At 41.8% G+C, this 25,068-nt stretch overlaps 1 protein-coding gene across 4 annotated transcripts in view; it reads left to right on the top strand.

The window, feature by feature from the left end:
* The window catches only part of BCAS3 (BCAS3 microtubule associated cell migration factor), a 3,636,180-nt gene that overhangs the window by 3,507,967 nt on the left and 103,145 nt on the right, over window positions 1-25,068 (top strand). The window contains exon 24 of one of the 4 annotated variants that reach the window (XM_085649434.1): window positions 24,326-24,398. The exons of 1 other annotated variant lie outside the window; for it this stretch is intronic. In XM_085649434.1, the coding sequence (XP_085505560.1) occupies window positions 24,326-24,398 (73 nt within the window). Of the gene's footprint in view, window positions 1-6,137; window positions 6,273-24,322; window positions 24,399-25,068 lie in introns of those variants that run through there. 2 more of the 4 variants (XM_085649433.1, XM_085649435.1) reach the window with 2 other exon arrangements.

Raw genomic sequence — 25,068 nt, 5'->3', positions numbered from 1 at the left:
GGACCTCGAGCAGCTCACCAAAGAAGCAGGCCTACGGTGCAAATGATGCGATGAGGACAAAGATCTTGGTCACAGGAGATGCCTGAGGTTAACAAGCCTTTGCAACAGCAAGTCGACGCGGTGCACTCGGGTTTGGTTCCTGCGGCTCCGACGAGGGATACTGGCCTCAAACTTGGTGAAACGACAGGGCAGGCCTCGAGGGATGTGAAGAACCACAACCTGTGTTGCTGAGCCTTTCGGAGTCCTTTGGAGCCCAGGATCAGCAGATTGGTCAGCTTTGTTGCGGTGCCTGCAGATGCAGAGAAGTGTCTCCTTCACTTCAAGGGAGATGCCTTTGATTGTCTTGGATGTCCACATGCCTTGGAAGGTTCCTGTATGGGGCGCGAGCACAGATGTTGCAGCAGACTTGCAGGACGATGAGACCAGGAGCAGCAGGAGTCTTCTCAGTTGCAGTCTCAGAGCCCAGAGCAAGGTCCAGCAAATTCCAGTGTGCCCAGATGGTCGAAGAAGAAGTGGTGTCTTGAAATGAATCTTGTCCCACGACGAATCTAGGGATCTACCTACAGGTAAGCCCTTAAGTACCCTAAGGAAAGGGTCGGGCGATTCGGGGTTCCCTCCTAATTGAGGGGTCGGACAGTGGGGAGGATACTCCCTTGTCCTTTGTTCAGTTTCGCGGCAGAGATTAGGAGCCAACGGCTCCCTGAGCTCGTTTGAACTGGACTATGCAAGGAGGGCACCAAATGTGCCCCGAGGCAGACTGAGTGGCGATGGCAAGCGCTCCCACTGGGCCCCAATACACTAAATCCTGTTTGGGAGGTGTTCAAACCTCCCTGTGACAGGACACCTCTTGTTCTGCCTTTCCCTGCTCTAGCTTGGCTCATCAGCAGGAGGGCAGAATCGTGTCTCTGGTCGGCGGCAGCCATGTTTTGCTGTCCAGGTCTAGAAGATTGGTACCAGGAGCCCAGAGGGCCTCCCGGAGGAGCTTTACAGTGCATGGAATCATACCTCCCGCACAAACGGTATGGAAGGAGTATGATTCCAACATGTTTGATACCAAACATAACAGGGTTTGTTACAGCTAGTTTAGAGATAATCATTGCATAATGAGGCATGGGCACCCTATGTATTGTAATGGCTGATGCACTTACAATCCTGGAGAATGGACTCCGAAGGTTGTAGGGGTGTCCTGCTCATGCAGGGCCATCTTAACACTTAGAACCAAGCACCCTGCCTTCAGGATTGAAAGGCCTGCTTTAGGAGTGACTTATAGGTTTTAAGTGCAGTGACTTCAGATATAGGGTAACCTATATCCATGGTAAGTGGTGCTAGACACCAGCTTACAAAGGCTGCAATGGTAGCCCTGTAGTTACAGTTTGAGTGATCCCCCATGGGTGGCATAATGCATGCTTTTGCCCATGGGGGACCACTGGTATACCTATGCCCTGGGTTCCTCCCAGTACCGTATACTAGGGACTTATAATGGTACACCAGTGTCCAATCTGGGATGCACCTAAGTACTTACCATAATAATTTAGGGGAGAAAGCACAGAGACTGGGGTCCAGATTAGCAGGATGCCAGTCAGACTAGACAGAAACAGCATAACCCCATGCAAAAAGTGGGGGTAACCATAAAAGCAGATCCTACTTTCCTACAGCTACATATTGCGATTGCCACTCTTATCAATTGTTCCTCCATCTTGAATCCCTCTTGTTCACGTTCCTTTTGTTGTTCTGCCTTACGTGCCGTCATCGTGCCCTTTACTACTGCTTTAAAGGCTTCCCAGACAGTGATGTCCGATTGCACAGAACCCGTATTCTCCATTTTCTCTTAGTTTTGTATAATAGTTTATTTTACAACCTTTTTGTGGCATCTATTAGTCCAAAAGATTTTTTTTTTGTACTCTTAAGCAAAACTGGATTCCCTATACTGTTGGAAATACAAATTCACTATTTACAGAATCCTTCTAATTTAATTAATAGTAAAAAGACTGATAAAAACAAATAAGTGAAAGCTAATCTTTAAATTTGTATGTTACAAAATGGAAAATCAAATGACTTTCAATTTGGGTGCCAATACCTACTCAGAAATAGAAAACAGAGGTAAACAAGCAGTGTAAAGACAATAGGTCTAGTCAATTGTAGACCTGCTGTACAGTAAAGCGACTGCTGTGCAGCATGGCTAAAACTAATTTGATAAAGCACTATGACGCAGCTAGTACTAATGCGCTGTTTTAAAAACGTGCATTAGCACTGGCCACTTCATAGCACTGTTTGTTATTTCTTTTTAGCCTTGTGCTTCCACATTCTTTCTCACCTATCCTCTCCCCCACCTGCATCCGTCTCTTCCTCCGTATTGTATCAGAGTGGGAGGGAATGTGGGAGAGAAGGACGCAGGTCTGTGGGACAAGCACACGGACAATGGAGGGTGGGCTGGGGGAAACACATGGACATGTACACAGAATGGAGTGTGGCAGGGAGGGCTGGAGAGGCACACTGGCAATGGAGGAATGCGCATAGGTGGATGGGCAAACATACGGACAAGAGAGGATAGGCAGGAGAAACATGGAGGGGAGAAGTACACAATGGAGAAAGCTGAAAAACACGCAGTTTCGTAGAGTGCTTAATTTAGAATAAAAAGTAGCATCTGCAAAAGAAATAAGTGGATAGACACAGTAATGCTTCCATGCTCCAAGGGATGGACAAGCACATGAAGATGAAAGAAGCCTACTGAAGCTAATGAATAAGAAGCAGGCAAATGAGAGTGACAGTGAAGCTAACCATTGGTAAACAGTGGGTGGCCTCCAAGTGCCCAGCAAGGTAACAAAAGGTCTTGCAAGAGACCACGCATGTGCTATTTTAGTCAAGACCTAAAAAAGACAGAAGAGGGAGTCCATGTGAATGGGCTGCTTTCTATTGTCTGTATTTAGATTAACTTTTGCCATACTAAATGAATATATATTTTTATTTCTAACATTTTGTTCTTTGATACTCTGTCTTATTAAAAGGTTTGCTTAACCTCTAAGCGTATGTTGCATTTCTTCTTTGTTGCTCTCTATCTTCAGGCTGAAATCACGTTACATAGAATGCGGTTCTTTGCCTTCATCTAGTGTATGCACAGTTCCAAATTTAGAGACACTGACAGCAGGAGTCTCGCCACAGAGGATAAGGGAAGGCAAAGACAGTTTAAAGAGGGAATTACAAAACCCTTTTCTAGCCCACTTTCCTTAGTGTCTTGTTCATTGGTTCGGACTTATGCCGAGCATAAGCGATGTTGTAGAAGAAGCTAGAATGTTTTGCCTTTTGGAGATATTGGTGTATTCACTGCCAGAGGGCAGTACATATTGGAAAAACAGAAGATCCAACGATTTCATGCAATTGCAGGCAGGACTGTCTTGGTTTCCTTTTCTTAAGTGAATAAGAGTCGCCTTGAAGTATGGAAGTCAAATTTAGGATTGTGCTGTTCGGAGCCGGGAGGTCACAAGACCCTAATGCATTTAGCATTGACTGCCCCCCCTTGCAGCACGTCTATTAGTCGGTAATCTGATTTGTACCTATTCATTTGCAGTCCCTGCAGCAGCTCGGGGCTGGGCCCTAGTGTAATTGGTGCTGTCTCTATTTTTACATCATTAGATTAGCCCTGACTCCTGGCCACTTGTTGTCTGCGCTTGTCTGTCCATTTATACAACCTAATGTTACGCAAAATTCATTACTGATCACATTATTTTCAACTCTGAAGGCAGGCTTGTAATAAACATTTTGTTAACCCTCTCTGAGCAGCGCTCAGGCCCGGAGCACAGCAATGCTCCCTGACAGTGACGGAGAGCACTTAGTCCCTTTTCCAGAGTCGGGAGGTGCAGTGGTGTTATGCTGCCACTATCAAGCTGAACTCCTCCTGGTCCAGGATATTGACCAAGTGACGCAAAGAGTAGCGCGAGATACCATCTCCATCTCGCCTTTATCTTTGATCTAAATGAGGGATCTAAGCTGCAGCTGTGAGCTGCAGCAAGAGACCGCCTTTCCCAACCTGGGGCGCTAGCCCTGGCTTTCTCATTGGTGGTGGGAGGCTCTTTATAGAATCAGCTTTGTGCAGTCATTTTTTAAGTCTTGCCTGACCCAGCGCATGCGCTGGTCTGGCGAGACTTTTTGAGAGGGCTCCAAAAAGTGCTACCATGGCCAGCCTAGAGCTACAGTTCATGTGTGCGGGCGCGCGCGCCACGCTTGATCGCGATTACTTACACTTTCGCGGCCACAGCCGCTTTGATGTTTGATCGGGATCACTTTAGCGGCCGCTTGGCATTGCCAATAGGTCTAGCTTTTGAGACCTTATAAGTATTTAGTTATGCAACTGTTGCATCGCTAAACACTTATAAGGTCCCAAAGGCGAGACCTATTGGCTATGCCAATGCTTGTTTAACCTGGACATAACAATGGACATTTTTCTGTTTAAACACGTGCCCTTACTTGTCAGCTCAGGGATATGCGGCACAGTGAGAAAATAATTTTACTGAGGATAACACAGCTTGGTCATGTGGGGAACAGGTCTAGGACTTAAGGCTGCCATAGTCATCAACTTTTTCGCTGAGCAACATCTTCCAGCACAAGTTGAGAAGCCAGGCGTACAAAGACCATTGGGCTAAGAGGGCTTTAGCCGCACCCCCTCTCAGGGCTGACTCGGCTGGGGCTGCTAGCTACGAAGTCTGCAACAACTAAAATAATTCTACTGGACTTGTCAGACGATATTTAATGCTTAACAAAGGCTTATTTTTATTCTTTCCTTTCAGAGCCCTGGGCCCAGCTCTCTTCTCTTACATTTACAACGACCATAAGCATCTTAGACTCTACATGCACCGAGAAAGGAATGGAAGTGCTTATACCACTTCCCCGCCTCAGTCACAAATATGCAGCAGGGACACTCTAACAAAAGACAAGGTTTCATTTGAATTTAATTAAGAGAGGGAGACAAAATTTAAAACAGAAACATTTTGGGAAGGATTTTTCACTTGAAAGGAAAAGTTTAAAAAATGTACAGCATGTTTTACCTTGTTTTGCAATTGCATTTATACTTGTAGCACAGCAAAATGCATTGCACAAAGAAGCTTGAATGAACATTTAAAAGCAAGACATGGACCAAGTCACGAAAGTCTTATTTGACTACACTCAAATATGCATACTTATTTCACATGGACTCCTTTACTGAAAACAAACCATATTTTCTCTAAAGTTACAATGAACACCCGAGGACCCGAGTCCTTTAACCTGCACATTTTCTTTCCTGGGAGGAGGCACATGTGAGCACACAGGAGAGCACCGACTATTACAGAGAGAGGCACTGGGCTCTTAAATTTAGTTCTGGGGTTTATTTTTCATTATAGTAGGATACTCTCATACTACAGTTCTTAGGCCTGATTCCATGGGTGCATCTTTCTACTCCTGGAACCTGTTAAATCTGCCTGTGATCATCGTTTCTCAGAGTGGCAGCGACTGTTAGTGATGCGGCTCTATTTGGCTGGGTCACTCAAGAAAACATTAGATTGCTTTCTGGTATACTTCACATGGAAACTGAATCACCTCTAGCAACTCTACCCTTTAAACAAAACCACCAGCTTATTGCCTTGATATGCACATTTTTTTAAGTTCAAGAGATCTTTATTAAATCGTATACAGGTGTCAATACAGAGTACAACCTAAAAACCACATGGTAAAATATCCAGCATAAACATATTTATAAAAAACACGAATCAGTCTGATAAATATCAATGTAAAAGATACAAGTAACAGCTGAAAACTGAGAACTAATGAAATATAGGAAAAGAAATGAAAAAGAAACAAAAAATAGGAACAATTTGGGGATCAAGGAGGTTTGGGAACTTCTTGCTGTAATGGTTTTGGCTGAGAAAACTGTTGAGCATTGACATCAAGAAACCTTGTAACCGGCGACCATAGGTCCAAACGTTTCGTTGCCAGTGTTAGAGGATAAACAAAAGCAGTGTCCAACCTATGGTTGTGGCAAACATTATACCACCAAGCTCTATATGAAATTTTTGTAAAGTCTTTCCAATTTATAGTGATTTGCTGAAATGCAACAGCTAATAACAAATCAATAATTTTAACATTAAACATCACGTTTTCCCATACAGGTGAAAGGCTTCCCAAGAAAACATTGGTAAAGGAAAAAGGAAACTTAGTATCAAAAATTAAATTGATTTGAACCTAAACTTGTTTCCAGAATTTGCAAACAAAATCACAAGAGAACAGCATATGAAACAAATCAGCCTTTGGAGATTAACATGTCCAACATATATCAGAAACAGTGGAATAGCTTTTGCTTAAAACATATGGTGACAATAAAAGTCTATTATAAGCAAAAAACAGTGTTTGTGTTATATTTGCTGCCCTTGAAGATTTACGTAATTTAGTCCATAAGTTCCTCCAAAGAGGGATTGGCCAAGAAATCTGAAAATCCTGTTCCCACGCTACCTCAATGGTGGATTTCTGTCTGGGAATTGCCGCACTCCGTAAAAATTTATAAATAATGGAAGCTTTGGGTGATTGTTTTAATATGGTAGAGAGTTGTGAGCAGTAATCAGCATTATTTGACTGAACAGGAACATTAGATAATTGGGTATAGGTGTTCATTACGGTTTCTTTTTAGAGACTATATTTAGTGGTAAATGAAGTGGGCAAGTTAAAAGTTTGGCTAAGTGTAGAAAAGGATAAGAAGACTGAATGAGAAAACAACTGATGAACCCAAATCAATCCTCTCTGCCTCCAAGTTTTCCAATAAAACGTTTTATTACGGATGAGCAGTCTTATTATACCAAATAGTAGAATTAAGAAAGGAGTCGATAGTATGTCGTTGAGGGGAAGACGGTGGTCGGAGAAGTTTAGAGGTCAACTTTATTATGGGGGTGGAAAGGGACTGCGGTTTGTTTGAAAAAGAGAGATATTCTCGGAAGGAGAAAGGAGATAAGAAGAGGTTTTCAACCCGAGTCCACAAAGGGCGGTCTTCTGTAGGCTCAAGAAACCAGAAGGACGCCTGGCGCAAAAGAAATGCTTTCTGATATGATCGGAAGTCTGGAAAATTGACTCCACCTTCATCTTTAGAGCGCATTAGCCTTTGCAAAGACATTCTATGTGTTTTATTATTCCACAGGAAGGAGGAGAGGACCGAGTTGATTTTAAAAAAAAGTTTAACAGGAATCGGGAGCGGTATATTAGATATAGTGTATAAAACTATAGGTGTCAACATCATTTTAATCATGTCTAAACGACCCCACCAAGATGGATAAAGAGGATGCCATTTAGTAGTAAGGTCTGTGAGCTTTTGAATACATTTATTCAAACATAAATTAACTGTGTCGGAAGTGCTAGAAGTGATATGGAGGCCCAAATATTTAATATGATTTGGACTCCATGTGAAATTGGAGGCGATATAGTCTGGCTTGAAAGTATATTTGGTTAAAGGTAGAATTTCGCATTTGTCATTATTTAACTTATAACCAGAAATAAGGGAGTACGCTTGGACTTTAGCTAGAAAAGCGGGAACTGATTCATGAGGCTCAGATAAAAAAAAGCAAAATGTCATCAGCGTAAGCTGCAAGCTTAATATGAGAGTCAGTTGTTCTATAACCATGTATATGTGGGTTCTGGCGAAGTTTGGAGAGAAAAGGTTCTAAGGCCAAATTAAACAAGAAGGGAGATAATGGACATCCTTGACGTACTCCTCTACCTAAATCAAAAAATGAGGAGACCATACCATTGGCGTAAACTGCAGCCCTGGGGTTGGAATAAAGAAGAGAAACCAAAGAAATAAAATTAGGACCAAAACCAAACCATTTAAGAGTATAAAACAGGTAGGCCCACTCTACCCTGTCAAATGCTTTCTCCGCGTCTAAGGCAATTGCAGCTAGGGAGTGCTGTAAGCGTGAAACTTTGGACAGGATATTAAAAAGGAGTCGAGTGTTGTCCGTAATGAAACGGCCCTTAACAAAGCCTGACTGTTCTTTCCCTAATAAATGTGGTAAGTAGGAATCTAAACTAATAGCTAATGCCTTTGAAAAAATGTTGTAATCAATATTGACCAATGAAATGGGTCTATAGTTTTTACAGAACTTAGGATCCTTACCATCCTTAGGAATAAGACAAATATGTGCTTCTGAGAAGGAACCTGAAGAATTGTTGGAGGAGGTGAAAAAGCCTATTAAAGAATACAACTTAGGTATAAGGAGTTTGGAAAAATGTGAATAAAACTCCACCGTGAAGCCATCTGGACCAGGTGCTTTATCCTTTTTCAGATGTTGTAATGCAGACAGTAACTCCTGCTGTGTAATATCTGACTCTAAGGAGGACAAGTCAAGAGAAGAGAGGTGAGGTTTTGGTATGTTGGAAAAGAAATGTGCTAAGGACTGTTCGGTGGGGTGTGTTTTGGATGAATATAAAGATTTGTAAAAGAGAGAGAATTCACTTAAAATTTCAGCGTCTTTAAATTTTAGGTTCAAGTCATTATCAAAGATTGAATCTATATTTAACTTGTTCTGCCTGGTCTTTAAGTAATTAGCTAGTATCTTGCCAGCCTTGTTTTTACCACCGTAAAATTTAGCACTAGACTTTAACAAATATAATGAATCGTCATCAGTCGATTGTTTGTTAAAACGCATCTTAGCATTTATGAGAGCTGTAAGGCAACTTTTTGAGCGCGAGGTATAATAGGAATGTTCCAGCCGTTTGATTTCGTGGAGAAGATTCTTAGTTCGTGCGCGAATGGATCTACGTTGCTTGGCCACAAAACCAATAATGAAGTCTCTCGCTGAAGCCTTGTAAGCATCCCATATGATTGAAAATGGGATCTGTTCCGTATGATTTAGTTCGAAATAATCGTTAGAAAAATTAATAAAGGAAGTAGTAAATTCAGGGTTTAAAAGAAGAGAGTTATTAAATCTCCATCTTTTAAGGAGTGAGGATTTGGGCAAAATATCGATACCAGCTGATCTGAAATTAAAATAGGGCCGATATCTGCATTTGTTAGCGTTTGTGATATGTGGTGAGAAACAAAAATATAATCAATCCTAGACTGAGTGTGGTGAGAGGGGGAGTAAAAGGTATATTCCCTGGTAAGCGGATTACACAGTCGCCAAGCATCTAGAAGATTATGTTGGTTTATAGTATGAACAAAGGACTTATGCGGTTTGTTGGGGACAAAAGGAACCCTAGAGTTCCTGTCAATAAAAGGATCAAAAACCTGGTTGCAATCACCTGCTAAAATAAAATTATCTTCCATTGAATGTGTAATCTGTTCAGTCAATGTAGACCAAAAAGAGGGGTCACTGCTTTTAGGGGCATAAACATTAAGAAGAAAAACTGGAACACCTTTTAAGAGCAATTTAACAAATAACCATCTGCCATCAGTGTCCAGCTCTTGGGATAAAAGTGAAAGTGAAAGTGACTTGTGGCAAAGTAACATAACACCATTACGTTTCCCATCCCCCGGAGATTAAAAAACATTCCCCACCCACCCTTTGTTTAATTTAAGTGATTCAGTGGCTGTAAGATGAGTCTCTTGTAAAAATACCAAGTCAGCATTTAGTTTGGCTAAATGAGTAAGGACTCTTTGTCTTTTGATAGGCGAATTTAAACCCCTAACATTCCATGAAATGATCTTCAATGACATAAATAATCAGAAACAAAATATAGCAAAACTGTAAGAAGAACATCTGATTTGTTGTAACAATATTGTAGAATATTAAAAAAAAGTAGAAAAAGTTGGAAAAAATAAACAGAAGAATAAATGCAAGGAAAGCGTGGGATACGTAAAAAATAGATCAAGGGAAAAAAGATAGAATGGATAAGAAGTGAAGCATAAAAGTAATAGGAAAGTTAAGCAAGGATAAGAAAGAAGGAATGCTGAGAAATGAAATAAAAAATAGTGGTACATAAAGGTACAAATGAGAGGAAATATAGAAACGATTGTAGAGGACACCAGAAACGAAAAAGTAAACCTGTGCAGAACAAAACAAAAAACAAGAGACAAAACAAAAGACATACTTACAATAAGGGAAGGAAAGAGTGAGGAGAGGTGGAACCACATGGAATGGACGAACTCCCAACGAGGATCGAACCGGACCAAGAGGGGAATACGCCAATACACGAATCTGGCACTAAAAAAACAAAAAAAAGGAAAAGAAAGGGAAGAAAGACTGAATGAGAAAACAACTGATGAACCCAAATCAATCCTCTCTGCCTCCAAGTTTTCCAATAAAACGTTTTATTACGGATGAGCAGTCTTATTATACCAAATAGTAGAATTAAGAAAGGAGTCGATAGTATGTCGTTGAGGGGAAGACGGTGGTCGGAGAAGTTTAGAGGTCAACTTTATTATGGGGGTGGAAAGGGACTGCGGTTTGTTTGGAAAAGAGAGATATTCTCGGAAGGAGAAAGGAGATAAGAAGAGGTTTTCAACCCGAGTCCACAAAGGGCGGTCTTCTGTAGGCTCAAGAAACCAGAAGGACGCCTGGCGCAAAAGAAATGCTTTCTGATATGATCGGAAGTCTGGAAAATTGACTCCACCTTCATCTTTAGAGCGCATTAGCCTTTGCAAAGACATTCTATGTGTTTTATTATTCCACAGGAAGGAGGAGAGGACCGAGTTGATTTTAGAAAAAAGTTTAACAGGAATCGGGAGCGGTATATTAGATATAGTGTATAAAACTATAGGTGTCAACATCATTTTAATCATGTCTAAACGACCCCACCAAGATGGATAAAGAGGATGCCATTTAGTAGTAAGGTCTGTGAGCTTTTGAATACATTTATTCAAACATAAATTAACTGTGTCGGAAGTGCTAGAAGTGATATGGAGGCCCAAATATTTAATATGATTTGGACTCCATGTGAAATTGGAGGCGATATAGTCTGGCTTGAAAGTATATTTGGTTAAAGGTAGAATTTCGCATTTGTCATTATTTAACTTATAACCAGAAATAAGGGAGTACGCTTGGACTTTAGCTAGAAAAGCGGGAACTGATTCATGAGGCTCAGATAAAAAAAAGCAAAATGTCATCAGCGTAAGCTGCAAGCTTAATATGAGAGTCAGTTGTTCTATAACCATGTATATGTGGGTTCTGGCGAAGTTTGGAGAGAAAAGGTTCTAAGGCCAAATTAAACAAGAAGGGAGATAATGGACATCCTTGACGTACTCCTCTACCTAAATCAAAAAATGAGGAGACCATACCATTGGCGTAAACTGCAGCCCTGGGGTTGGAATAAAGAAGAGAAACCAAAGAAATAAAATTAGGACCAAAACCAAACCATTTAAGAGTATAAAACAGGTAGGCCCACTCTACCCTGTCAAATGCTTTCTCCGCGTCTAAGGCAATTGCAGCTAGGGAGTGCTGTAAGCGTGAAACTTTGGACAGGATATTAAAAAGGAGTCGAGTGTTGTCCGTAATGAAACGGCCCTTAACAAAGCCTGACTGTTCTTTCCCTAATAAATGTGGTAAGTAGGAATCTAAACTAATAGCTAATGCCTTTGAAAAAATGTTGTAATCAATATTGACCAATGAAATGGGTCTATAGTTTTTACAGAACTTAGGATCCTTACCATCCTTAGGAATAAGACAAATATGTGCTTCTGAGAAGGAACCTGAAGAATTGTTGGAGGAGGTGAAAAAGCCTATTAAAGAATATAACTTAGGTATAAGGAGTTTGGAAAAATGTGAATAAAACTCCACCGTGAAGCCATCTGGACCAGGTGCTTTATCCTTTTTCAGATGTTGTAATGCAGACAGTAACTCCTGCTGTGTAATATCTGACTCTAAGGAGGACAAGTCAAGAGAAGAGAGGTGAGGTTTTGGTATGTTGGAAAAGAAATGTGCTAAGGACTGTTCGGTGGGGTGTGTTTTGGATGAATATAAAGATTTGTAAAAGAGAGAGAATTCACTTAAAATTTCAGCGTCTTTAAATTTTAGGTTCAAGTCATTATCAAAGATTGAATCTATATTTAACTTGTTCTGCCTGGTCTTTAAGTAATTAGCTAGTATCTTGCCAGCCTTGTTTTTACCACCGTAAAATTTAGCACTAGACTTTAACAAATATAATGAATCGTCATCAGTCGATTGTTTGTTAAAACGCATCTTAGCATTTATGAGAGCTGTAAGGCAACTTTTTGAGCGCGAGGTATAATAGGAATGTTCCAGCCGTTTGATTTCGTGGAGAAGATTCTTAGTTCGTGCGCGAATGGATCTACGTTGCTTGGCCACAAAACCAATAATGAAGTCTCTCGCTGAAGCCTTGTAAGCATCCCATATGATTGAAAATGGGATCTGTTCCGTATGATTTAGTTCGAAATAATCGTTAGAAAAATTAATAAAGGAAGTAGTAAATTCAGGGTTTAAAAGAAGAGAGTTATTAAATCTCCATCTTTTAAGGAGTGAGGATTTGGGCAAAATATCGATACCAGCTGATCTGAAATTAAAATAGGGCCGAAATCTGCATTTGTTAGCGTTTGTGATATGTGGTGAGAAACAAAAATATAATCAATCCTAGACTGAGTGTGGTGAGAGGGGGAGTAAAAGGTATATTCCCTGGTAAGCGGATTACACAGTCGCCAAGCATCTAGAAGATTATGTTGGTTTATAGTATGAACAAAGGACTTATGCGGTTTGTTGGGGACAAAAGGAACCCTAGAGTTCCTGTCAATAAAAGGATCAAAAACCTGGTTGCAATCACCTGCTAAAATAAAATTATCTTCCATTGAATGTGTAATCTGTTCAGTCAATGTAGACCAAAAAGAGGGGTCACTGCTTTTAGGGGCATAAACATTAAGAAGAAAAACTGGAACACCTTTTAAGAGCAATTTAACAAATAACCATCTGCCATCAGTGTCCAGCTCTTGGGATAAAAGTGAAAGTGAAAGTGACTTGTGGCAAAGTAACATAACACCATTATGTTTCCCATCCCCCGGAGATTAAAAAACATTCCCCACCCACCCTTTGTTTAATTTAAGTGATTCAGTGGCTGTAAGATGAGTCTCTTGTAAAAATACCAAGTCAGCATTTAGTTTGGCTAAATGAGTAAGGACTCTTTGTCTTTTGATAGGCGAATTTAAACCCCTAACATTCCATGAAATGATCTTCAATGACATAAATAATCAGAAACAAAATATAGCAAAACTGTAAGAAGAACATCTGATTTGTTGTAACAATATTGTAGAATATTAAAAAAAAGTAGAAAAAGTTGGAAAAAATAAACAGAAGAATAAATGCAAGGAAAGCGTGGGATACGTAAAAAATAGATCAAGGGAAAAAAGATAGAATGGATAAGAAGTGAAGCATAAAAGTAATAGGAAAGTTAAGCAAGGATAAGAAAGAAGGAATGCTGAGAAATGAAATAAAAAATAGTGGTACATAAAGGTACAAATGAGAGGAAATATAGAAACGATTGTAGAGGACACCAGAAACGAAAAAGTAAACCTGTGCAGAACAAAACAAAAAACAAGAGACAAAACAAAAGACATACTTACAATAAGGGAAGGAAAGAGTGAGGAGAGGTGGAACCACATGGAATGGACGAACTCCCAACGAGGATCGAACCGGACCAAGAGGGGAATACGCCAATACACGAATCTGGCACTAAAAAAACAAAAAAAAGGAAAAGAAAGGGAAGAAATTAAAGATTAAGAATGACTCTAATATATATGTAAAACGCAAACAGTAACCTAAATAGTTACATGATAACAACTAACAGTTGACTAAGGAATAAAAGACTCATATTAATATAGATATGATAAAGAAACCAGAGAAATGACAATCCAAGCAACAACTGAAATAAATCAAGTTCCATGTGAGGAAGACGGACCAGATGAATCCATGGAGACTGCACTATGCGCATTAATGAAACTTCGTAATCGCATTGGATCTTCATATGAAATAGTATTGTTGTTGTAAGTTACTTTAAACAAGCAGGGATGGAAGAGGCCATATCTGGCACCCATGGACCGAAGAGTTGGTCTCATATCCAGAAAGGCTTTACGTCTGGAAGCAGTAGCTCTGGAGTAATCCTGTGCAAAAAATAACGTGGGGCCAGACCAAGTAATCTTTTGGCAGGCTTTGGCAGCCGCAAGGACTTTCAACAGATCTGTATACTCCAAAAAGTATAGGATAACTGCTCTCGGCCTCTGCATGGACATTGCACTGGTGCTAGTATTAACACGACCCAACCTGTGAGCACGTTGGATGTTCAGCCAGGTGTCAGCTGGCATTTGAAGAATCTTAGGCAATAATGACTGAAAGAAGGCAATCGGGTCTGTACCTTCAACTCCCTCCGCTAAGTTGTAAATGTGTAAATTATTTCTCCTATTTCGATTTTCAAGCTCCTCAAGCTGCTTCTGAAGAGTTGACACTTGCGACTTTAAAGAGGTGACGCAATTTGTGGTGTCCTGAAAAGAAGAAACATCCTGTTCCACAGTTGAGTCTAGCATCGAGTTGCAACCAGCTATCAGATAAAGATTGTAATTTGGAATTTGTTTCCTCCATAAAAGGACGGAGGGCCCTGATCTCCTGCAATAAGAGTTTCATAGATACTGGAGAATTTGGTTTTGGTGGAGATGGAGGGTCTTTTTTTAATCTCTTCGTGACCGATTTCCCTGTAGGAGGTTGCACAGAATCCATATCTGCGTCGCACTGGTCTGGTGCAAGGAGTCCGAGTTTGTCTAAGTCTGAAAGTGCTGAGAAGACCTTAGAGTTTTTAACGAAGATGTGCTTAGGTTTTGAAATGGCAGAACCAGTACCTTTTGTTCGTCCCATGTGAGAGGAGTTCACTTAGGTCATACTGCAGAATATGCAAATGAGTGGCATGAGGAGGCACAATGAGATGAGCGGAGACGAAACCAAAAAGTGAAAGAACACTCTTTAGTCGAAGAAAGGTTTTGCCATAATCGCACAAAGCATCATAAGGAAGTCAGCTCAGAACCAATGTGTGCATCATAAAATGATACATATTGTGAAAAAACAAAGGAGAGGCGCCAATGGACACATCACCGCAACTTTGTAAAGGGAGGAGGTAAGCTGGGGTGCTGCAACACCACTGGAATTTCGCCTATGTAATAGGGGTCTGATATGTGCATCAAAGAAACCTTATAGGTAGGCAAAAAGCGAGACTACATCCATCTGAAAACGGATTAAGAAACTGGTGTAATAACAAGTAATGACTAACTTGTCAGTTCGTCAGCAATGCGGCAGCAATAACAAAAAGAACCTGCTGAATAAAAGTGACATGCTCCAAATAAAACATTGATTGCAACACACAGGATTTGTGTCCCAAGGATTCACCAAAAACAATGGGTCGCACTTGTATGTGTAGTCATCCCTCAAAATGGCGGTTTGTAGTGCAGTCTCTCAGAGTATGTGTTAAGCTGAGGGGAAAATGACAGGCATATCTTGGTGAAATACAGTATAAGCAAAGGTAGCCTTCATGGCCAAAAATTGAAAAAAGGACTTAAAGCTGAAAGTTGGGGCCAGCGCTGGTCTTGAATCATTCCTGAGATGATTCCCGCGGTGAACTCCGTCCACAAAATGGCGGCGGCTACCTCGGAAGGAAGCGCGATCGCGTTACCTTTGAAAAGAACTCCGGAATGCCGCTGCCGGAGAACATGAAGAGGTTCCCGTCTGTGGAAGCGTCACTTTAGAGAACATCTCGGCCAGAAAAATACGGGTTAGGAGCTCTGCAGGCGCATTCCTCTATCGCCGGACCGGGAGCCTCAAAGAAGCGCCGCCATCACTGTTGGGCGCCAAGCCACGCCCCCCCGATATGCACATTTTGAGTGTCAAAACCATGACATTCTCAGGTGGATTTTACCCCACACTATCCCCTATAAGATCTTCAGTTGCTTTATATATCACCCCATATTAAATGCCACTATGGGGCATATTCATTAAATATTTTTTTTTAGTATTAAATGCATTTATTGTCATATAAAAAAGAAAACCACAGGTCACAGTGGCACATTTCATGAAATCTCCGAATCAAATGCAAAACATCTTGTCCGATCCTTGGTAAAAAACACAAAATGGTTTTCCACCAGCAGAACCATGTTCTTAAGGACTGCCTCACACTAAATCATATTTCTCCAGTTATTAGATTCCACTTCTACTAATACAACTCCTCCTCTACCCATCTCAGATTTTTTTGGTTTGGGGAAACGTTTATTTGCCTTCCAGATCACTTAATTAATCTCAGTAGGTAAAGGCTACAACAAATGTAATATCAGTGGTGCTGGTAGCTGTAGTCCCAGAGAGTGTTGAGTCATGGCCAGAAACCAAAGGGAAACCGTGCCACCTCTCAATTCTGCTCCTCCCGGGATGCTCCCGTGGAGTGCCTCAGGGCCTGGTCACAGCCTCTTTTAAACCATGGCACCATTTTAGTCTGCAATGTTCTGCAGTACTCTACAGCTGAAGGCAATATCGATACTTCTCCTTCTGCCCCAACTTATATTAGGATAACAACTACACATAGCGCTGATGCACCGTCAGTTTGCAAGCTGGAAAATGCAGGTGGACACAATGGACGATTCTGTGAGAGGGGTGCCAAATAGAACCTCCAACAGAGGTCCAGTTATGGCCTTGAACACATGCCCCACAAAGCAATAACAAGATTTTCTGAGGACATACATCACCAAGAAAACAGGGAGCCAGTTTGGAGTTCCGAAAGAATGTGACCATTCTGGCCCCCAGCCAGCCCCACCGCTGCTGTTGCTTGATTTTGTTTTATAGTCAATTTTGCAGGTGATAAATATCATTAGCAGTCCAAGTACTATATTATTTCTGTCTCATTTCAATGGCTAGACATTATTCTCTGCTCAGAATATGTGGGTAGTAATGATTAGGTTTTGCACTGGTGGCTCAGTAAGCTAATAGATTGACTCAATGGATCTGTGCTTGAATCTCATAGTCACGTGTTAGAATGCTGGTGTGCCAACTCAGCCTTACATTCTTCAGAGGGCACTAAAATAAGTACCATTGAGCTGAGCAGCAATTAACATCCATTGTCTCTCAATAGCACATAGTGATGTACTCGGGTGACCTTGCAATTTACCAACAGCTGTGTTATACTTATGATAGCACAAAGAAGATAGACTCAGGAGTGCTGAAACCGAAGATTCCTCCACAAACAGCAGCACTAGCACTTATGCTCGGTTCCTGGATACAGGCAGAACAAACACATCAAACACATCACATAGGAACCGCGTTCACTGGCAGGTACCTCAGTACTGGATCACTATTACTGAACCATGCAGCGCTCAACTGACTGCTGACACACTGCACCATCCCTGAGACACTTAGGAGATGCGTTAACCCCAGGCTGCATCCTGGAGGAAACTTGGAGACAATCTAACCACCTATACCTTTGCCATTTAGGTTGGCTATATTTATGGAACTTTGCTGATTGTCGAATGCAAAACACATTTTCAGTCCACTTGAAAGATTCACTATGCTGAGAAAAATACATTTAAAATGAAAACATATTTGCCAAGATTAAGCACCTAGTAATATTAGGAGAGGGAGCGCTGACAGGATAAGGGTGAAGAAAGAATGAAGTGGAAGGGCTGGAGTGGAGGTTAAGGACAATTTTTGACAAGGGAAGGTATAGTGAGAAGAAAGTTGAAGGCAAGATTGGTTGATAGCAGTCCAAGGTCTACTGAAGAAAATAGTTCTATGCAGAACTGAATTTGTTAAAAGAAAATAAATAACTGAAGGTACCAAACGTTTTTTAACAGCTTGCCACAGCACTGCTAAATGCCAGGGTTGATGAACACCAGGTATGTCTAGTTTTGATTACTCCTCATGCCTCTTTCCTTCACCACCTTACACTTCAAGCATCTTTATCTCACTCATGTAACTTCTTTTTCATTCTGCTATTGCCATTTGTCACTATTTTCCTATCTTTATCTTTATTTCTCCTTTTTCTGCCTTTCTTTCTTTTGCTCGGTTTCAAAGCCTGATGATGAAACATGAGTTCTGGTGTTCACTGCTCAGAAACCGCTTTCAAAAATAACAGCTGGTTGTGGGGATGGTTATGGCCCAACTGAGAAGAGAAGGATGAGATTTGCCAAGAGAGATGTCGATGGAGAAAGGAGGTGCTATGTGGGTGTAGGATGAGGAGCAGTGAATGAAATATTGAGTGGTGTAGGGTAAAGGGTTAATCAACAGTACAGCGAGAGGTGGGGAAGAAAGAAAATGGAGTGAGGAAGGGATGACAGAAAAATAAATCTCTCTAAATTAACTAGTTGTCTATCTTGCTGCTGTGAAAAGATCAAGATAGAGGCCCAGAGAGAGAGAGAGAGCGACAGAAAGAAAGCCTGAGATTGTACAACCAAGAGTGAAAGCAAGTCAGAGAAACTTAGCATTCTTTGAAGTAAGCAACTTAGAATATCTGAAAGAAACACGTTAGTTAGATTCCTCACCTTAGAATATCCCCAGGCGTCAGGCTGGATCTGGAAAGATTTTTGTAGCAATACCCCTTGCGCGTCGCTAGGCGTCGTCTGCGGCTCCACGTCCATCGTTGGCGTCGTGCGCCGGAATGACGTAGTCGGTGTACTTAGACGCCGCGCTCGCGCGCTGACGTCAGTTTTTCTTTTTTCCGCGCCAGACAGCGCCGATCCGGGAAGAGCTTACCTCTTAGTCACTTTTTGACTAAACTTTTTTGACTCTTTTTGGTCTTCTGTCGACTCGACTCTGGTGCCGGTAGGATGCCTGGGTTTAAAGCCTGTGACTCCTGTCATCGACTGATGTCGGTGACGGACCACCAACGCCGGTGCCTTTACTGCCTGGGGGCCGACCATGACGCGGAGTTGTGCGTCGATTATCAGGCCTTGACCTCGAAGACTAGGCGGGAGCAGTCCCGTAAGCTTCTCGAGCTTCGGCTCCGCGCCGCTCACGGTCCCGGTCCAGGAAGAGGTCCAAGGACCGGTCGCGGAGCCGCAGTCTCCATCATCGCTCGTCGGGCTCGAAGTCTTCGGGTAAGTCGAAGCGATCAAAGAAGTCCAAGAGGTGACACCGCTCTTCGGACTCCCCTCGCCGGTCGCGCTACTCGGCCAAGGGTCAGGGTGGTCCCACCCCTGTGGCTCCATCGGAGCCGCAGGAGCCGCGATCGTCCCCATACCCGGTCCCTGGGACTGACGCGACTCTGGCGGAGGTCAGTGCTTTCCTCTCGGCCAGAGTGCCGTTGAGAGCCAGGAAACAGTCCTCCTGTTTCACTGTGTCAACAGTGAGATCTCATTATTATCCATGTGACTCACATTGTGCTCCCCATGCACTACATTGTGCACGATGTCTAAAGCCGAAGGAGGCCAGGTGGAGAGGTAGTAATAGTTAGCTGGGTTCTGGATGCACAGAGGCCACCAGGGCTGGAAATGTCACCTCTTTAATTGCTGGGGGTAGAGAATAAGGTAAGCGAAAGGGCAATATGTAAGGCCAATTTCTAGTACCCACTTTCCTGAATACCATAAAAGGGTAGACCCTAGTAAGCATGTAGCTCTCTTTTCTTCACATGGCCTACTCTTGTTGATATAAAACTTTTTTCAATTGTTTTCGCTTTTTAAGCCCTACCACTCTTTTTAGAAGCAAATTGTATGCATTTTTACTGCAATTAATTTATCACATCGTTATTGGACATTCACATAAGAAGTCTTACTTCAAGATAGCACCAACCATTACGAAAAGCATACTGAAATACCTTTACTGTGCCATCAAAACATTTGTAAATAAATCGCAGACCAGCTCAGGCATTCCTCATTCACTGCTGGTAGATATGTGCCCAAATGGTATTATGTTCTGCTGCTAACAATACTCGTTGATATGTTGAAACTTTAGATATCTTGTCCTTGTTGTGTCGATACTATGAATACTCACTCTTGGTGATTGCTTTTGGTGCTTTGAGTTGTTGTACAGCCATCTTCATGCCAAATGTGTGTTTCATCTCAGGCATATCAGTTCCTAGAATATTTGGTGGGAGCTGGATCTTTGGACTGCTCTGTATTATGGAGTGCAAATTTAACATCCTATGTATTACAATACATAGACATGAGGAGCCAAATTAAGATGTCGATCGGAGGATCCCTGCAGTTTCAAGATCGTCTGACCTCGGATAAGAGGTCCAAAACTGCAATTACGATGCAACTGCACGTGGTGCGGTTGCAGACTCCCATTTCCCTATGGGAGCTTCTGCGGCGGTCGGAAACCGATGGGTGTCACTGTAAATCCCTGCACCGTGTGGCAGGCACCACACAGTGCCTGCCAGACAGTGCTGGGATCTACTGGGGGCAGTAAATCGTTTACAACGATTTTTTTACAACGCGGACTTTGACCCCGCATACTTTTCTCTGCATAGTGCACTTACCCTGCATTCCATTACTCTGCATTTTTTTACTCCGCGTGTGCATTTAAAACGCATGCCTTTACAACAAAAATCATTGTAAAGGTATGTATGGTAAATGCACATGCGGAGTAAAAAAAAAAAGATTTTAGCCGATCCACGTCGTTGTGAGGAAACAGGCTTTTCCATTTCCTCACATCGACGTGCACCACCCCTCACAGAAAGACGACGTGATGCAGGAAGCAGAAGGCGAAAGAGGTAAGGGGGAATGGGCCTGGGGTGGACGTTAATTTTTTTAGGGATTAGGGTAGTGTTTGTGTAGTGTAGGGTTGTGTTTGTGTAGTGTAGGGTTGTGTTTTAGGGTTTAGGGTAGTGTTAGTGTAAGGTAGTGTTTGTGTAGTGTAGGGTAGTGTTTTAGGGTTTAGGGTAGTGTTAGTGTAGTGTAGGGTAGTGTTAGTGTAGTGTAGGGTAGTGTTTGTGTAGTGTAGGTTAGTGTTAGTGTACTCTCACTTACCTTTAAAACTTTTACTAGGAGTATACCTTTGCCACGCATGCCTTTGCGTTGTAATGGCATGCGTGGTAAAAGTATAGTTGTGGTAAAAGTTTGCGTTATTATAAATTGCAGGGTGATAGAATTTGCGTTGTAAATATTTCGTGGTGACGGTATGCGGAGTGATTGTTAGCGGAGTAACGTCATATATTCACTGGGGGCACCATAAGTGCCCCCTCGGCCCCTAACCGGAGGCCACGGTAGTCAGGGCGACAAAGAAAGCCTGTTGGAAACCGACATCATAAACCCAATGGAGGAAACACTGTCTGTAAGGGATAATGGAGGGTTTCCAACTAGCCGGAATAATAATCGGGTTAGAATTCCAACCGCCGTAATCGGCTTTCCGACCGTCATCCCAATTAGACCCGAGGTGTTGTACCCATGATAGCATGAGACGTCTCGTGTACTAACATCCTATCCTGCAAATATTTTAAAGGAAATGTGTGCTATTAAATGCAATATGAAAATAACATTAACTAAACAAATGTACTTAAACGTCCCCATTAGCCTACAATTTTCTAAAGGAGCTTACGGGGTGGGGGATCAGTGAAATCTTTTCAAAATATTTTTTAAATCTCGTTATGCTGCAACTAATTCAACTGGCCTATCTGCTGATTGTCCCAGAAACTGGAACAAATTCATAACATTTCAGTTCTTTTGACGTTTACTACCACAGTGTGCTAAAAAATGCAACATTTAAGGTTTTGAATTACTAATGGGAGTGATCATCAATAATTTTGACATTGAAGATAGTTCCGTCCCGAACTGTTCATTATCTTAGCCCCCCACCCCCAATTTCGGGCCTAGTTGCGCACCTGTGAGAAGCTGTTCCAAAGCTGATCATTTCAGATTGGGTTAGATGCGTTCTGAGAAGGAATGTAAAGTGTGAATGCTGTGGTTGTATGCAACCGAAAGGAGATCAGCAATGTAATAGTTGGCCAGATGTTATACATGTGCATAGACATGGCACATTCGCCACCATCCTCTTGCACGAATTGGAGCAGTAAATCTACATAGGCGCACCTAGCTGCACTTCAGCGTTAGCGTAGGAGCTTTACCAATCTAGCTCTGGTGCCACGCAGGTGTCACTTTCTTCACAAAGCAAGACTTTAGTGTTGAACAAGACCAAATCTTTAGATGCCAGCTGCACAGCAGGTTCCAAACATGGATAGTGTTTTTTATGCTTATACATTGTGTGTTCCTTCTAAGCTGGTGCAAAAGACTCTACACTTTCAATCCAGGTACCAAGAAATGATCACCAGCGTGTGACTTAAATTTTGAGGCAGTGCATTGTTTTCTTTTTTCTAATCTAGCGTCTGGGTTATTTGTCATGGCAGTCGAAAAGAAGGGGGAGAGATAGAGAAAGGAATAATTCAGAGCAAAAGAATTTCCTATTTGGAAAAAGACCCATCACTCACCAACCTGGTTGGTGACATGCTTCATCATCTGGGTCCCACCCTGACCGCCGAATGCCATCAGGGTGTGCTTCGACGCCTGGAATTCCAGCGGAGCGGGTTTTCGTGTATATGGGTGAGTGAAAATGTGAGTGAGGAAAAATAAAAGTGATATTTAAAAGTGTCAGCGGTGATCTTCCTAATAATTGAATATGAAGTCACTTGGCACAATTAAAAACTGGGAATAGATATCGTAACTGGTATTAATGGCCAGTGATATCAGTGTTGGTATGTGTGTGTGGTCAACATGTTTCAACCTTTATTAGAGAGTAGTTTGTTGAGCCTTCAAGCCGTTCTTGAAGGATGATTCGGATGTTAAAAACGCTAAATATAAAGCCTCATGGTTCCCGTGGGGAGCGTGGGCTCTGAACCATTGGTTCTCTCACCGGTACGCCCGTTTACACACCTAATTCGGGGTCCCACAGTTACTGCATTCGGCTCAACAAACTACTCTCTAAAAAAAGGTGGAGTACACAGAGGTTCAGGGTGTGGGTGCACCTTAGCGAGTGCAGACCCCCCGTTCCTCAAATAAATTCCTGGTCCTGACGAAAACCTAAGAATTACTAGAAAGTTTGAAACATGTTGACCACACACACATACCAACACTGATATCACTGGCCATTAATACCAGTTACGATATCTATTCACAGTTTTTAATTGTGCCAAGTGACTTCATATTCAATTATTAGGAAGATCACCGCTGACACTTTTAAATATCACTTTTATTTTTCCTCACTCACGTTTTCACTCACCCATATACACGAAAACCCGCTCCGCTGGAATTCCAGGCGTCGAAGCACACCCTGACGGCATTCGGCGGTCAGGGTGGGACCCAGATGATGAAGCATGTCACCAACCAGGTTGGTGAGTGATGGGTCTTTTTCCAAATAGGAAATTCTTTTGCTCCGAATTATTCCTTTCTCTATCTCTCCCCCTTCTTTTCGATTGAATCTTTCGACTGAATCTTTCTCCCTCCTTTGTTATATACTCATATCCAGACCGAGGGTTCGGGATCCTCATTACCCTCACTCTCTCTATTGTTTTTCTGATTATTTGTCATGGCACCATTTTTCCTGATGTCGTGCCTCAAAGCTGAAAGAGCATTTAAGAATGGACCACCATACCATGACAAATTGCTGAATGCAGTCCCACTTGGCGTGGAGTATATATGATATTGTAGTGCTGTGCATTGTGGCAGTGAAAATAAAAATTTACTACATTGGTTTCCATTTCTGACTGCTCTGCTCTGTGGCTTAAAATGAGAGGGGCCAGACTGATACAAAGCGTCCATTGATAGCTCTCAAGACAGATTAGCTCCTAGGCACAAATCCAGAATTGCAGTTGCAGTGCCTTTGCCCCCAAGCTTGCATTCACACCCCGACCTTCGAACGGTTGACAAAGCTATGTGCTTTCAGCTGTCTGCTTTCACCCATAGTAGTAGCACTCCGCAAGATCTGTTCAATCGAGCAGTCGATACAGCCCCTATTCCAATCCATTTTGCTCAGTTGCATCCAAATATTCACATTGACAGGCGGCTTTTTTTTTTAGTTTCGTAGGTTTATCTTGCCTTTTTTTCTATGTCCCACCCCAAGATTTGGACTTGTACTGAGGGCCAGTGTGCTGTTGGTGCTAAGTGGATGATTTTAAGGATGTTGTTTAAAATTAGTAGAACCGAGAGTGCTGTTTATAATTTTGATGTGAAAGAAGTACCTTTATTGACACTTTATTTTTCTTGGAATTAAATAGGTAAATTAATTGAATTAAATGTATTTTCCTTATCTGACGCATGCAGCTCTTGCGCTAATGGGATGGGCGGAGGTAAAATTTTGTTTTGGTTGTTTTGTAATTCCTTATGCTTATCAAAATGTCTGCGAGAACCAGTGCCTTATTTACTAGAATTGTCGGAGGTGAACATATTCTTTTTTGCATTCCTAATTTTTGTTTGTTCTCAAAGCAGTTAGAGCGACAAAGACTTCTAACGCCTCTAATTTCCCGTCTCCAGACAAGTCTCTAAAGGGGAAAAAGCAGAGGTGAGAAACATCACTTTGATTCCTATAAGATTTCCAACATTTGGATCCTCCCTTCTCATTTTACTCAGTGAATGTCTTGTTGCCGTGTCCACTACCTGGAGATAGCATTTGTTGAAGGCCTTTTTTGCTATGTTTGGGATTGAAAAGGCGCTCCTATGTGGAAGATATATGCAAGCTCGGGCACCTGTGGTACCAATGTAACTAAGGGCCACTGGATCTATGATTTGTTGAAATGCATTCTCCTCTTATCTATTTGCAAGACTCATAAAATGAGACACTTGGTAATTGGGTGAAAACTGTGAACAAATTCAGCCTGTGGAGCGCTTGCGATGAAGGCCGGAGGTCAGATTTATCGAAGGGTCTGAGCCATTTATAGACAATGGAGTACGCACTTTGATAACTCTGTCCCCCAACTGAGCACTTTGAGTTGAACCCCCATAATATTATGCTTGAGACACTCCTTTTCCCTTTTTCCTTCCTAACATTCTGTTTATCCTCTCATCACACATGCACATTTCACATCCCTCTACTTGTTCATTTCTGCATGTTATTTGTATGTTTTCTGGTATTAGAGGCCCTAGTACATTTAGAGCATGTTTAACTAATAATTGCAACCTTCTGTATTTTGCCAAACTTATGTTTAAGGTTATATTTTTCATCTTTACATCTT

This window comes from Triturus cristatus, chromosome 3_2, assembly GCF_964204655.1.
Source record: "Triturus cristatus chromosome 3_2, aTriCri1.1, whole genome shotgun sequence".
NCBI lineage: Eukaryota > Metazoa > Chordata > Amphibia > Caudata > Salamandridae > Triturus > Triturus cristatus.
The sequence above is the reverse complement of the archived record's forward strand: the minus strand, read 5'-3'. Positions and strand labels throughout refer to the sequence as shown.